At 35.6% G+C, this 15,876-nt stretch overlaps 2 protein-coding genes across 3 annotated transcripts; one reads left to right on the forward strand and one right to left on the reverse strand.

The window, feature by feature from the left end:
* Window positions 1-726: 726 nt before the first annotated feature.
* On the forward strand, window positions 727-3,348 carry LOC115960259 (myrcene synthase, chloroplastic-like). Its single transcript, XM_031079052.1, has 7 exons — window positions 727-837; window positions 943-1,210; window positions 1,406-1,781; window positions 2,032-2,250; window positions 2,339-2,477; window positions 2,589-2,837; window positions 2,949-3,348. The coding sequence occupies exons 1-7, from the start codon at window positions 727-729 to the stop codon at window positions 3,291-3,293; spliced, it is 1,707 nt and encodes a 568-aa protein (XP_030934912.1). The 3' UTR covers window positions 3,294-3,348.
* A 2,028-nt stretch (window positions 3,349-5,376) lies between these two features.
* Window positions 5,377-15,140, reverse strand: LOC115960260 (serine/threonine-protein phosphatase 4 regulatory subunit 2). 2 transcript variants are annotated; one of them, XM_031079054.1, is made up of 8 exons: window positions 14,790-15,140; window positions 14,599-14,688; window positions 13,690-13,738; window positions 13,443-13,539; window positions 7,395-7,447; window positions 7,049-7,111; window positions 6,794-6,899; window positions 5,377-6,018 (listed from the first exon to the last, which is right to left on the reverse strand). In XM_031079054.1, the coding sequence occupies exons 1-8, from the start codon at window positions 14,987-14,989 to the stop codon at window positions 5,981-5,983; spliced, it is 696 nt and encodes a 231-aa protein (XP_030934914.1). In that variant the 5' UTR covers window positions 14,990-15,140; the 3' UTR covers window positions 5,377-5,980. The 2 variants fall into 2 exon arrangements, with proteins under 2 accessions (XP_030934914.1, XP_030934913.1); XM_031079053.1 differs by lacking the exon at window positions 6,794-6,899 and having other exon boundaries at window positions 14,790-15,136.
* Window positions 15,141-15,876: the final 736 nt, after the last annotated feature.

The raw sequence follows: 15,876 nt of genomic DNA on the forward strand, positions 1-15,876 counted from the left end.
AAAAGTAGCAAAAATAAGTAAAATTGTAAAATAAATTAGCAAAAATAATCTTTGCCAAACGGATACTTAGAGTGCATTTGAATTGCAATTAAAATTATAAATTATTTCACTATTTAGCTTATTTTTGCTACTATTCATAGGTCTCACTATACATTTTAGCACTATTCATAGCCCCACTATACTATTTCAACTAACTTTTACCTTTATCCACAGTACTTTCAGCAATAATTTTTCAATTTCAACAAAATAAACAATATCCAAACACACCCTTAATATGGATAAAGTGTGTTCATTCTTCTGACACACACGGACCAATCTTCCCCAGGAGTAGAGCATTGTTAGAGCTAGTAATAGCATCACTTCCTCTAGGTGGGTGCCACTCTCATATGAGAGTTCAAGGAGGGAGCAATGCTCCTAGAATTTTTCAAATCACGGATATTTCATTGGGACTAGTAATTTAGACAATGTACAGAATCAAGTTATGTAAGACAGATATCGTTTTACAAATTACTTTCTTTCTCTTGTCTCTCTATTTATTCTCTTTGCTTCTTTCTTTTCTCTTAGTCTTTTCAAATAATAACCCATTCAATCACAAAACCACAGTAACTCTACCTCAACGGATACTATATATATGTAACCTACTTTCTTCTCTCCCTACTTGCAATTTCACAGGAGCACCTCCCCCATTTAAAAGCTTAGTCTCATTTAGTACAACATCCAGCTAGCATGGCAGACAGCAATACTTCAAATAATTCCATTATCGTTCGGCGATCAGCAAATTACCAACCTTCCATTTGGGACTATGATTACATCCAGTCGCTAAGAAACAAATACGTGGTATCATTTCATTATTGTTTTCAATTGCTATATTGTTTTACTATTGCTTCTGACTATATATTACTTGAAAATTGACTGGCCCCTAATGATAAAATTGTGATGTAGGGAGAAACTTGCACTGCACAAAGTAATGTGTTGAAGGAACATGTGAGGATGATGCTTCACAAAGTGGTGGATCCATTAGAGCAACTCGAGCTGATAGATATCTTGCAAAGACTTGGATTATCTCATCATTTCGAGGGAGAGATGAAAAGAATATTGGAAGGTCTATACAACAATGATCAAAGTGGTGATACATGGAGGAAGGAGAATTTATATGCCACAACTCTTAAATTTAGACTCCTAAGACAACATGGATATAACATCTCTCAAGGTAATTTAGAAACACGAAAACAAAAAAAAAACAAAAACAAAAACAAAAAAACATTTGGCTATTTAAACGGAATAAATTCATCTCCAATTCACCTAAAATGGAAAGAGTACATTTAGGTAAAGAGTTTATTTCTTGGATTTGACAATGTACATAATACCATAATATAGTTAATAATTATTGCGTTGGTCATTGCAGGAGTTTTCAATATTTTCAAGGATGAGAGAGGGAAATTCAAGGCATGCCTTTGTGGGGAAACCAAGGGTATACTATCCTTGTATGACGCATCATTCCTTTTGACAGAAAGTGAGAATATGTTGGAGGAATTGAGAAATTTCGCAACCAAGCACCTCCAAGAATATGTCAAGCAAAATAAAGATAAAACTCTTTCTGCTATGGTGACCTATGCCTTGGAACTTCCACTGCATTGGAGAATAATAAAGTTTGAAACAAGGTGGTTTATTGATATATATAGGAGTAGAGAAGACATGAACCCTATCTTACTTAAGCTTGCAGAAATGGATTTCAACATGGTGCAAGCAGTCCACCAAGAAGATCTAAAACAAGTGTCAAGGTAAAAAAAACTTATTACTTCTCACATTAAGTTGAGCTTCATCTTACATGTAATCAATACGTTAATTACTTAGTTATTGACAACCTTTGAAGGACAATAGAGATTCTCTGTTGAACTATTGAAGTGTACAATGATGAATATTAAAATTAAAATCAAATCTCCTGGCAACATAAAACAAATAATCAAGTTTATTATAGCCTAAATTTTAATTTTAGAAAATTGATAATTTTCTTGTTTTGTCCATAAAAAGGTGGTGGAAGAACACTAAGCTTGGAGAAAATTTGATATTTGCAAGGGATAGGCTAATGGAGATTTTCTTCTGGTCAATGGGTATGATAGATCAACCTCAGTTTGGGTGTTGTAGGATAAATTTAACAAAGTTGGGTTCACTAATAACGATAGTAGATGATGTTTATGACGTATATGGAACTTTGGATGAACTCAAGCTCTTCACAGATGCCATTGAGAGGTATGTATAAATCACATTAGTGCATTACACCTCATCCCCTTTACATAAAAACTTAAAAATTACTCTTTCATTTTTTGTGTGACTCCAGATGGGAGATCAATGCAATGGATCAGCTTCCACATAATATGAAGATATGTTTCCTCATTCTCTACAACTTTGTTAATGAAATGGCTTTTGATCTCCTTAAAAAACAAGGATTCCACATCATTCGATACCTTAAAAAAGCGGTATTGACTTGATTTGACTTCTAAATCCATCATTGTTTATTGTCAACATTTTCTCCTAAATACTTGACGGTTTTAATTCCTCTAATTCATGGTCCCATTTAATTGTTTCAGTGGTCAGATTTATGTAAATCTTATTTGTTGGAGGCCAAGTGGTATCACAACGGATATATACCAAGCCTTGCAGAATACCTTGAGAATGCATGGATTTCAGTATCAACACCAATTATACTAATGCATGCTTACTTTATGGTCAGCAATCCAATAACGAAGGAAGCCTTGGATTGCTTGGAAGAGTACCCCAAAATATTCTATTGGTCAGCAATGATTCTACGATTTACAAATGATCTTGGAACATCTACAGTATGCTAATCACACTATCCTAATAGTTTCGTTAAGAATACTTTCAACTACTTCACACAAGCATAGCCTAACAATATTTTCTTTTTTTTCTTTTTTTCTTTGGAAACTTAGAATGAATTAAAAAGAGGTGACGTTCCAAAATCAATCCAATGTTACATGAATGAAACTGGTGCTAGTGAAAAAGATGCTCGTGAGTATGTGAAGTCTTTGATTAGTACAGCATGGAAGAAGGTGAATGAAGAGAGAGTTGCGAGTTCTCCATTCTGTCAAACATTTATTGAAGTTGTAATGAACCTTGCAAGGATGGGTCATTTCATGTACCAATATGGAGATGGGTTTGGTGTTGCGGACCAAAAAACTAAAGATAGCGTATTATCGTTACTTATTCAGCCCATTCCTCACTCCAGGATGTCTTCTGGCAATTCAAATACTACACCAAACTTGAACATCAATTAAGTGAAGACTTTAAACCATGATTTATGAGTATGGATTTTGGTTTTGGGGGAGTTATCTTATTTGATAAGTGGGTTAGGATGCTGTACAACAAATGGCCGATTAAAGTTTTTTCAATGGACCCCCAAAATAAAGTAGGAGTTTGGTTTCCTAACATGTTGTGGTTAATAAATCCTCTAGTTTATATGGATTATATGAGTGTTTAGTTGGTTTTTTATCTTCGTGGATATTGTGAAATTAAGTAGTTAAATCATTGCGTTATCTTTTTGAAAATGTTGGTCTTAAAATATGGAGGCAAAAATATGAAGTGTTGGCTTTTAAAGTTTTAAGATAGAGGTTGAAAATTCTATTGTTGCATTGAAATATCTTTGGCAGGGTTAATTAATGAGAAGTGCTACATCTACAACACTTTCATAACAAATCTTAAGTAGCAAATTGTTATTAGTTGTTATGGATGGACAAAAAAGTAATTTCAATTGTAGATTCAAATTAAACGAATAACAACTTACCACTTATAATTTGTTATGAAAATGTTATGAACATAACACTTCTCATAATGAGTTAATTGGATTTACTTATAGAAACTCCAATTTGTACCTGCTAATCCTCTGGCCTCGTTGATAAAATGTTATCCCATTTTTTAAATGGAAAAATCACACATGGTGAACCTAAAATAACCATGACTCAGATTTAACTAAAAAGGCAAAAATAATTGGTTTCAAAGAAAGATGAATGTGCATGCATAAAACATGTATTCCATCCAAAAGGTATGAATGATTTCCAGACCAAGCCCCCTTCCACAAAGATCTTAGCCTTTACATTTTTATTGCATGCTAGTTCTACGTTTTGTTTTTCAAGGCTTCAATATGTGCCTCATAAAAATTTGCTATCATTGCTTTTTGATAATCAACATAAGCTAAATCTTTTTTTTCCCCTGGATGTGATGTTGATTCATAGGAATAGGCAATAACAATGATACTATTGATCAAATCAAGTACAACTGAGATTTCTGTCAATAAATAGCAAGGTCTATCAATGTCAGCTTTATATATTACTCAGGGTGTTCATACACACAATATTCTATAAATTAAACCTATTTTGTCTACCTTAAAAAAATATATATTGAATACCTAACTTGAAAATCTCAAGAATTTGGATTCAACAAAAATTATCTTGGCCCACCTAAACACAATCCTTGACCTCTTAAAAAAGTAAAACCAAACAAAGACCCAAATAACAACAATAAATATTAGCCCAAATAACAACAAAAATAACCCAAACAAGAAGATTAGACCTCTTATCTTTTACATCAAAAAATAAAAAAGATATGACCGAACATCAACAATATATATATATATATATATATATATATATACAACAAAAAAGTCCATTCAAAAACAAGAAAATAAAAACCCCTAATCATTCAAATTTGTAATTCGTTGAGCCTGTTCCATAAAAATAATCCATAATTTCATCTTCTCTAAAACAAAATACCATCAAAAGATATATTGTAACCGTGAATTCTCCTTGGTAGCTCTACCCATTTCTTTGCAATCACAACTCTATTATCTTTAGAGGTCAAATAAAACATCAAATTTGCCAATGAATTAAATTCCAGGAAATAAATCCATCCTCCTGCAAATAGAATTTTTTTCCTCTGTATTCTGGAGACCTCTTATGAATTAATATTTGAATATCACATTAGACTTAGTTTTAAAATTTAGTTAAAATGGAAATTGGAAATTATGCCATCAATTATCAATAGTAGTCAAAGATCGTGCTCTTTAATAAACTCTCTGCAAAAAATTGCTTAACTAAATTTACAAATCTATACATACGGGAATAAACCAAAAGCATTTCATTACAACCAATTGACTCAACATTATATATACTTAATGCCTTCAGCAATGGGGAAAAAAAATTTTAAAATACTAAGTTCTAAGATGTCACTTATGTTCTAAAATTGAACTAATTCTCTATTTATGGCTTTAGCGTAGAGTTTGTTGTGTGCCTGTGTTAGAGCCCATCCTTGTGTGTGCGTGTGTTTGTTTCTCAAAAACAAATGAGCTATTATCTTGCACCTGAGTATTTAAAATCACATAAAGAGCTTAAATTCGTTCACAATTTATTAATTTAATACAGCAATACCAATTTAATATCTGAAAAGCCAAGTAATCCTCACTTTTTTATCTTGATAAGCAGATGAAAAGCTAAGTAATCTTCGATCTCATGCTATTTTATAAATACAGCACTTGGGATATTGAGACAAGACTTTTGTAATTCCTCGCCGCAAGGATCTATCCTTTCCTTAACGCTATCGTGAAGTTTACCAAACCCAGAAGCAGAATACACTGGACCAACCGTGCCCATTTAGAAATCCAGAACTCCAATGAAATAGAGCCATTAGCTCGGTAAAAATTGAGGCATTCAATTGACCGAAAATAATCACCCAAAACTAAGAATTTGCAGTTGGTTCGGATTTTTTTTCTGATGATCCAACTATTTCTTCAAAAGCTTCCATGTCAATGGTCATATCATCATCTATATCAGCCTCTACATCTGTCATTACTTCATCTCCATCTCCTACCATAGGTTCGACCCCATTTTGTACTGAATTGGGGTGAGCCTTAAGTTCTTCGCTTGCTTTCGCTGGTTCATCTGGCTTTTGCACAGTTGATTGTGGATATTGATCAATAGATTTGCTTAACATAGACGTCACCAACAAATTCTACAGGCAGGACAAGATAAACTGTCAGAACAGTAAGCATCAAAAATAGTAGGAAAGAATAAATACAATTTTTAAAATTTTGATATATTGATATATTAAGCCATTTCAATTTTCAAACTTTTACCACCATTCTATAACTATTTGGAAAGCGGTGTACGCCATGACCATGTCAAACATCTCTAAATTTGACGTATCCATGCAAAACATAATAAAATATGTAATGGAATTTTTTTTTTCCACTCTTAAAATAAAAAATGAAAAGGAATAAATGATTAGGATTGTGAAATCTTACAACACGTTCATGCTCAAATAGACACGTTATGAAGCTAGTGATTATGTCAAGAACACGTTATGAAGCTAGTGATTATGTCAAGAAAGGAAAACGTAAAAAAGGTACTACCAATTTTACTACAAAAAATTTACAAATTGAAATGGTAATATAAATATGATTGGTGCCACATCAACAGTATAATAAATAATTATTTAATTACCTTATGTATTATGTTTAAATGTTGACACATCAGTTTGTAAAGCTTATGTAATAAAAATAAAATCAGTAGTATCTCTAGTATCACTCGTAAAGAAAACCCATAAACAAAGACTGATCAACCAAAGTCTGGTGATTAGAGGAGTCTGACCCCTAGACACAAAGACATGCACACCCAAAAAACTGAGGCCACATAATGTAGCATCAACATTCACAAAACCATATTAGAAAGCAGCAACAGAATAAGGCAGACCAGCAGGACTCTTAATGCTTATATGGGGTCATTACCCAGTGCTGATCCTGATCCCACTAGGTTCCTGGAAGGGGTAGTTTGACTACAGTCCCTACTCCCAACATTTTTTTTGCATGAAGTGTCTGCTATCAAGGCTTGGACCTGCGGACTTGCACTTGAAAACCTGAGACTTTTACAATTGCACCATACAGCCTAAGACTTGAAAACCCACACAACTTGCGCTTGACAGGGCAATAAATCATTAAAGGTTTCAACATCGACAAACAGAAACAGCAAAAAAATTAGTATACCTTTTCAAGAGCTAAACCAAGCTTTGAAAGATTAGGATAAATAGTTCGTGCTTCCAATAGGATCTGCTCAATAGAAATAAATAAGATAAAGCATGAGAAATTTATTAGAGTAAATTAAATATGTAACAACGATGAGACAAAATTAATGTGCAGATCTTCCTAGTCAAGAAGTCATAAATTACTTGGAGATGTGCAAGTATCCCTATCTGTCACCCCCAAAGAAATCCACCATTTTTTTTGGTTTGCCACCACCACGTGTGTGTTTTTTTTGGGGGGGGTGTGGGGGGGGGAATGTGTGGGGGCAGTTAGAATAGCATAATATATAATGCACAAATGAAGTAGTCACCTCACAGAGCCGCTGCAGTGTAAACGGAGGACCTTCAACAAAGCCAAGAAGAGCTGCATCACAGATAAACATAAAAGGGTCATTACCCAATGCCGTTTCCACTTTAATGGACTCTTAGGATGGGTGACTTGGATACAGTCTACTCTTCAGCATTTTTTTGCATGAAGTGAGTCAAGTGACCACTCTTAAGACTTGAACCATGCACACTTAAATAATTAATAGAACCAAAAGATCTTTTTTTGAGGATCTAATAGTTACAAATGGAACTATAAATCATAAAATGTGACAATTTTGATGGGTAGAGGAGCAATAAATTAATTAAACATAAGAACAACATCAACTACTACAGCACTAGTTATGGCCATCTCATGTTTTGTTTAGCAAGCACTGTTAAGAGTGTTATCATGATTCATGGGCCTACAGAAAAAGAAGCCTGATAACCTTCCTAATAAAATATCAATTCAAATCTACAATTTCTTTTTCTTTTTCTTTTTTCTTTTGACAAATCCATATTTCATTGAATAAATGCAGATCAAAATCCTCAATTAAAATATCCACATCAAGCATTGTACATACAATAAAACCAAGAAATCTTATTTCTTTCTTGCAAATAATGGATTAGTTTTGAGGAGCTAGTCCAAAACCAAATCTTCTTTGTCAGGAGCAATCAACTGTGAAGCAGTTTAGATTCACCCAGAAAGTTCAATTCCAGGTAAACTAAGATTCTGGAAACCAGGTCTCTTACAGATTCTACCAAAATCTAATGACAATTTTTGGTTTCACAACGCAAAACAAGTTCACACCTCTCTCTCTGTGAGAGCACACCAACACCCAACACCCCCCCCCCCCCAAAAAAAAAAAAAGACTCAATTTTTTTCTATTATTAAGGAAAAAAAAAAAGAAGAAACAAATAAAACAAACAACAAAACAAAAGAGAGGGAGATCAAAAAGATAATCTAAGGGAAAATATAAACTCTAGAAGAGACGAAGAATCAATAAAGCCCCAACAATGATACCACTCAAAAAAACTACGTTGGCATAAAACCTTTAACTCATCCAACGTCTTCTCCTTTTTCTCAAAGGAGCAACGATTTCGTTCTAACCAGACTATCCACATTAAGCACCCTGGAAACAAATTCCAAATATTCGAGTTATGCTTCTCAAGCCACTGATACCAACAAGATAACAAACCCGCCACCGATCCTAACATAACCCAATGAATACCAAAAGTCTGAAGCATGAAGGTCCATAAGGTGTGTGTAACAAGACAATGAAGTAGAAGATGGTCTACCAACTCCCCATCACAACAACACATACAACACCCATTTACCAAAGGGCAACCCCTAAGCATAAGATTATCCAACGTGAGAATCCGATCGTGAGCAACAATCCACAAGAAGAAAGCCACTCACTTAGGAATCCTTGGTTTCCAAACACCCTTCCAAGGGAACAAAAAAATTGAAGTACCTTGAATTGCTAGGTAATAAGAACGGATGTCAAACTTACCATCACCTTTGAGCCGCCAACAAAGGGTATCCCTCCTATCCCCCAGAGGAATACGAGGTTGGATAAACTGAAGTAGAGAATAAGATGCAGCTAGTTCCCAATCTTCAAAAGCTCTATAAAACCTTAGGTCCCACACTCTAGAAGTACCTCCTTCCAGAATCCACAAAACCTCAGAGATGCAAGCCTCTTTGGTAGCTGAACAACATAGAGCTCAGGATATAGATCTTTTAGGGTGTTGTCCCCAATCCACCTATCATGCCAGAAGCAGATACAGGTGCCTTCACCCACTACAAAAGACAAATGCTTAGAGAAACTCTCCCACCTTTCATGAATGCTTCTCCAAAGGTCACATCCATGAGTCCTCCTGCACACTTTCGTGCACCAACTCCCTTGACCCTCACCATATTTTGTGGAGATAACTCTCCGCCAAAGATGGGTAACTTCATGCCTGAAACGCCACAACCATTTCCCTAATAATGCTTGATTAAACGACACTACACTTCTTATCCCCAAACCTCCCAATTCAACAAGTAAGCACACATTTTCCCAAGCCACCAAAGGATATTTGAAACTCCCCTCAGAAGACTCCCAAAGAAAATGCCTCTAAATACTTTCCATTCTAGCAGCCACAGATTTAGGAATAGTGAAGAGAGATAAAAAGTACGTTGTAAAACTTGAGAGAGTACTCCTTAGTAATGTGAGTCTACCACCCTTAGATAAATAGAGACACTTCCACCTGATAATTTCTTCTCCATCTTCTCCAAAAGAGGATTCCAAATCAAAACCGTCTTAAAGGAAGTTACCAATGGCATCCCCAAATATTTCATAGGCAAACTCCCCACTCTACAATGAAGAATACTAGCCAATGCAGCTAGATTATACACCTCCCCAACAGGGACAATCTCACTTTTCCCAACATTAACCTTCAAGCCCATAAAAGCCTGAAAACAAGACAACGCCAACCTCATGGACAGCAACTGCTCCCTAGAGGCCTCACAAAATAAGATAGTGTCGTCCGCAAACAACAAATGGGAAATCCGCACACCAACAGAATTCACTACACCCACATGAAAACCCCAAATGAGGTTATTCTCCTCTATCTTCTTCAAAATTCTGCTTAAAACCTCCATTATCAAGAGAAACAAAAACGGGGATAAAGGGTCTCCTTGTCTTAACCCAAGAGAACTTCCAAAAAAACCTTCAGGGGATCCATTAACCAGGACTGAAAAACGGACAAAAGTAACACAAGCCTTAATCCATCCCTTCCATTTCAGCCCAAAACCCATCCGGTCCAACAAATAAAACAAGGCCTCCCAATTAACATGGTCATATGCTTTTTCAACATCAAGCTTGCAAACCACATCCAGTAACCAGCTCTTCAACCTACTATCTAGATACTCATTTGCAACGAGCACTGAATCCAGAATTTGCCTTCCTCTAACAAACAAATTTTGAGTCTCAGAGATGAGATTATCCAAAACCGCACTCAACCTATTAGCCAACACCTTGGACAACAACTTTTACACACTGCCCACCAAATTGATAGGGCAGAAGTCCTTATTATTAACAGCATTACACTTCTTAGGAATTAAAGTGAGAAATAAAGCATTCGTAGACCGTTCAAACACAGAGTGCCGGTGAAAATAATCAAAGACATCCATAACATCCTTTTCCACAACACTCCAACATTTCTGAAAGAAAGCTATGGTGAAACCATCAGGAGGGCTTTATCACCCTCCATCTCCCTTAAGACCTGGATGACTTCCTCCTTCGTGAGCTCCCTCTCTAAGGACTGCCTCTCCTCCTCTTCAATACAAGCAAAATATAATCCTTCCATAGTAGGGTGCCCCAATTCAATTTCCTCATACAACCCCTAATAGAAGAGAACTAACTGAGAGCGCACATCCAATTCATCCTCATAAAGAACACCATCCACCTCGATCCTCTTAATATGATTAGCATTTCTATGAGAGTTTGCTAATCTATGAAAGAAATGAGTATTATTATCTCTCTCCTTCACATACAAGGCCTGAGATTTTTGTTTTCAAGAAATTTCCTTAAGAGAAGCCAACTGTTCTATGTCTCCTTTGAGCTGAATATGACGAAGCTGATCCTCATTCGAAAGCCTCAACAACTCCTCCCTCGCATCTAAATCCATCAGTTTAGTCAACAAATTTTTCTTTCTAAAAGCCAGGTCACCAAACTCCTCCCTGTTCCACCCTTTTAAATCTGGTTTCAAAGCCTTCAATTTTTGAGCCAAAATAAAACCTGGTAAACCCACAAAACTGTACCCATTCCACCATTGCTGAACTCTATCAACAAAACCCTCAACTTTCAACCACATATTCTCAAATTTAAAGGTACTCCGACCACATCGGACAGCACCAACTTCCAACAAAAGAGGGTAGTAGTCAGAAAAAATACGGGGAAGCACCCTTAGGGATCTATTCTCAAAATGTTCCTCCCAATCTAGAGAAACCAAAACCCTGTTAATTCTTGACATAGAGGGAAGACCAAAATCTCTAAACCAAGTGAAGGAAGCCCCATCTAAAGGTAAATCCACAAATCAATTATTCTCTATAAAGTCCGAGAAAGCAAACATAGCCGGGCTAAACGACTCACAGCCAAGCCTTTCACTCAAGTACCTAATGATATTGAAATCACCTACTACGCACCATGCCATAGGCCATCTGGCATGCACCTGAGACGACAACTCCCACAAAGAAGCCCGTTGACCATCATCATTGGGGCCATACACACCTGTACAAGCCCAAACAAAGTCATCCACCACTCCTCTCAATAAGACACTGACAGAAAACTGTCTAGCAATTACATCCAATTTTTCAAAAACCCTCTTATCCCAAATCAGCAAGACCCCTCCCAAGGTCTGCACAGCATCCAAAACAGCCCAATCAATGAAAGGACTCCCCCATAAACTCTGAACGAAAGCAACATCAGTAGAAGATACTTTCATTTCTTGAAAACATACAATATCGCACTTCCAATCTTTTAGAAGATTCTTACAAACCTCTCTCTTCCGGGGATTGTTAAGGCCCCTTACATTCCAAGAAAGTAGTCGTGGAGTCATTTACAACTACCAACAACCCCCACAGTAATCGAAGAAACTCTGCTCCTACTCTTAGATGAGACACTATCGTAATTAAGTAATTAACATTAGAGATAAGCCCCTTAAGCTCCCTAAGACCTCGTGACCCTGAATTTGCAAGACGATTGGGCACCCCAACTTCAATCACCTCAAGACAGTCCTGTTCCAAAAGGCGAAACAGAGCCAAACATTGAGATTCGTGTTTCACAATAGGGAAACCCACCAAGTTACAGAAATTTTTCATCAACTGGGACACCCAATTCGAAGGTGGCCCCGACTTAGGTTAGAGGCAGGCACTTTCCAATTTGAATACAAAGGAAATAGAAAGCATTACCCTAAAAACTAAGCACAGAAAGCTAGTGTACTGCATCAAGCCAAGCTTAATTAGGATTAGACTGAAGTTAAATGCATTTTCCACCAACCAATCCAAGCACAAGCAGCATAGTATTTGGTTTTGCTGCTTAGCCCATTTTTAACTGAGCCAAGCCTGAAATTATTTTATCAGAATCCATCAAATGTCCTATATAAAGCAAAGACTCCAAGGTTCTAGCAAATCACTGCTTTATTCCACTTTCATTATGAATGGATGATTATTGTATGTTTCCTACAAAATCTTGTTTTAATGTCAATTGAATATGTTTAGCACTACATTTTAATCCAAACCATTATTTTGAACTCTAAATAGCTTAACTAGTAAAGTCTCTTGTTGTCAAATAAAGGACCTAGGTTCAAATCCCGCCTATATGGCTACATCAAAAACAAATCCATTGATATCTTGATGTGATGATAAAAGGCAACCATCATGGAGTGGAAGCCATAGGTTCAAATTCTCTCATATCTATGTGAAAATCAAACCATTATCAATCATAAGGGCATTTTTGATCAACTTATTTTGGTTTTGCACTAGATATGGGGCATCATATAAAAGAGTCAAAAAAGCAGCCTACAGTAACTTAACCTTGTTTTCTCTCTCCAATTCTTCCCTAAAGTTTTTTTTTTTTTTTAATAAGTTATGCACACACCCTAATCTTCTCTGAACTTATCACCAGTTCAAAGCACTTTTTTATAAGCTATTTTTGGTTCAAAGCCACTAGTTCTAACACCGTAAAACTTAATAGACAATTAGACATAGAGTCAATGACTATTTTAAGGATATTTCCATCAGATGATGACTTTTGTTATCAAATATCTCTCTATCCTTGGTTTAGGAAGAGTGATTGTTTGAGTTCATTTTAGGGGGGCTGTTTGTATTAATTTGGGTTTGTTTTAGGGAAAAGGATAAATCTGTCTTATTTGCTCCATCCTTATATATTGTCATCATTCTAGAACGAAACACCTCAATATTTAGGACCAACAAGTTCCATCCAATACATATAACAAAACGCTGTTTTCCTAATCCCATTAGTATGCACAAGATGACATGATTAGGAAGATACCTTCATCCAACCTTTTCACAAGTTCCAGGTAGGTTTCTCCTAAAGAAGCATTTTGTTCCTCACTAGTCATTTTCGCCTCAGGATACTCCGACAAGACCTTCGTTAGATGTCACACACAGTCAGATAACGGTCTTTCTTGGAAGCGAAGACAAAGATAAAATGATGCACATATTTTAGAAAAATTAAAAACCATAAACAATTATTGTGAAGTAACAAGAGATGCATATGCCAGTATACCTCCCCATACCTGCTTCAGCTGAAAGGATAGCATGCTCTTCAATTTGTCCCAATCATGCCTAAGGTGCAAAATAAAACACGCAAAGATTATGAAGATGAAACAGGCACGTCTACTTCCACATTTACTATAACTGAAACATACTATATTAGATATAAAATGTGCAACCTATAACCTATACAATGAAATAGCAACATGGTTACATAAACAGGTGTAGAATCTGCTGCAAAGCTAACTCATAACCTTGACCATCATAATTATGTCAACTGCAAATAAATGTTGGCAACCATACAAGCCAGTTGCATTAAAAATTATAACTTAACTACATTAATCCTTCATTGTTTTTTGATAAGTTAAATTAATACTTCATTGTTAGCAAGAAAAAATCCAGTCGCTGAATAAATTATGTTAAAATCAACTGGTATGGCATCACAAAATCCATCTCATACAACAAAAAAAGAAGCCAGGAAAAAATAGTAAAAATAATTAAATGACAATGACTGGACTAGTAGCAATGTCAATTAAGTGATAGTCAGTGACACATCAGTGAAATGGGAAAAATTCCTTAAGAGAAATATAAAAGTAAAAATTAAAATAAATAGCTAATTTTAATTTTTCAATAACATCAGAGTCGTGTCCTAATTTTTCAAGAATTGACATGTCACCATGTCTTGTGTCGTGTCATATTCATACCACATTTCAACAGTTTTCTACAAAAGAAGTTCCAATTTTCTACGAAAAAGCATGTCAGACCTTAGCATTAAATCAATAGCTATTCCATTTTGTCTTGTAAATAGAATCCTAATAATCTCATGCTCCTCTTTCCTTTATTAGTAATCTTGATCAATAATTTGGTTTTTTTTTAATTTAAATTAAAAATCAGAGAAATGCATCTTCAACAAGGAATTGAAAATTAGATACCAAAATTTGCCAGTGGATGCAATGACTTCAAGTATGCCTTTGACTTCATCCGCTTCTTCTTCGGCAATCTCAGCCTTCAACTCTACGCCTCTACAATCTCAATTTGTTTAGCCATTTTTTTACACTAATAAAGAATGAAACCCTAAGTTTAGAAAAGTAGGTATAAACTATGTGTGTGTACATATACATACCCGGGGTTGATGGGATCAGGAACCGTGTTTTCGTGGTGATGGTGATCGGCATTAGCATCGGCATCGGCATCGGCATCGGCATCGGCAACGGCAACGGCAACGGCAGTAGGAGTAGCATCATTGGGAGGAGGAGGAGGAGGAGGAGGAGGAGTGATTGAGTGCTCCTCCGAATTTTCATTTGAAGGTGTCTCCTCCATCATTAAAACCGTGATATGATGAGAGGGGACAGCGGCGATTGAGGGGCACACGCCGCTGACGATTCACGGCGGCAACACCGAACCCAATCTGAGAATAGGGACTCACTGTGGAAAGAAGGGCTTCGATTTTTAGCTTGGGAGGGAGGGAGGGAGGGATTATTTACCAATTGTACATAGCCACTCTAAATTTTGGGGAAACTTGTATTTTGCCCCCCTAATTTTCAAATTTAGCAATCAACACCCTAGATATAAAAATTGTCTATACAATATGCAACACCCTCCTCCCCTCAAAAACCAATTTTATGGATTTTATTTATTAATAAATTGCGTTTTCACTTCTGTCAAAAATAAAAATACAAATTTGCATTTTCTTATTATTATTATTATTATTATGGGTATATTATTTTCAATATTTAAATGTGGCTTATGATGTGATGTCACCACTTTATAAAAATTATGCTAGTGGTTAAAAGACCAAAGGAAGAAAGTAATGAATTTTCATAAGTTATTAAATTGTTCAAGACTGTGGATACTAACTGAATCTCACCTTCTTCCCAAAAAAATTAAAAATTAAAATTGAATCTCACCACTAGATCGCCTACCCCTGTCATGTTACTGTACGAGAGGATGATTTACTCCATCATTAAGGTAGTGACCTTAAGCAAACAAATGGGTGTAAAATATGGTTTTAAAAACCGAGACGGATAAAGAACCAGAAAATTACTAGTTATCAGTTTTATGGTCCAACCAAGGTCGAATTTATGGTTCGATCGGTGACATCATAAATAATTTATTAAAATTATAAAAATAAACAATAAGTCTTTTTATATAACTAATAATAGTAAATATGTTTAGTTGAAAATATATAACGTTTGTTAAAATGATTTAAG

The sequence above is a fragment of the Quercus lobata genome, chromosome 9, assembly GCF_001633185.2.
Source record: "Quercus lobata isolate SW786 chromosome 9, ValleyOak3.0 Primary Assembly, whole genome shotgun sequence".
In the NCBI taxonomy this organism is placed as follows: Eukaryota; Viridiplantae; Streptophyta; class Magnoliopsida; order Fagales; family Fagaceae; genus Quercus; species Quercus lobata.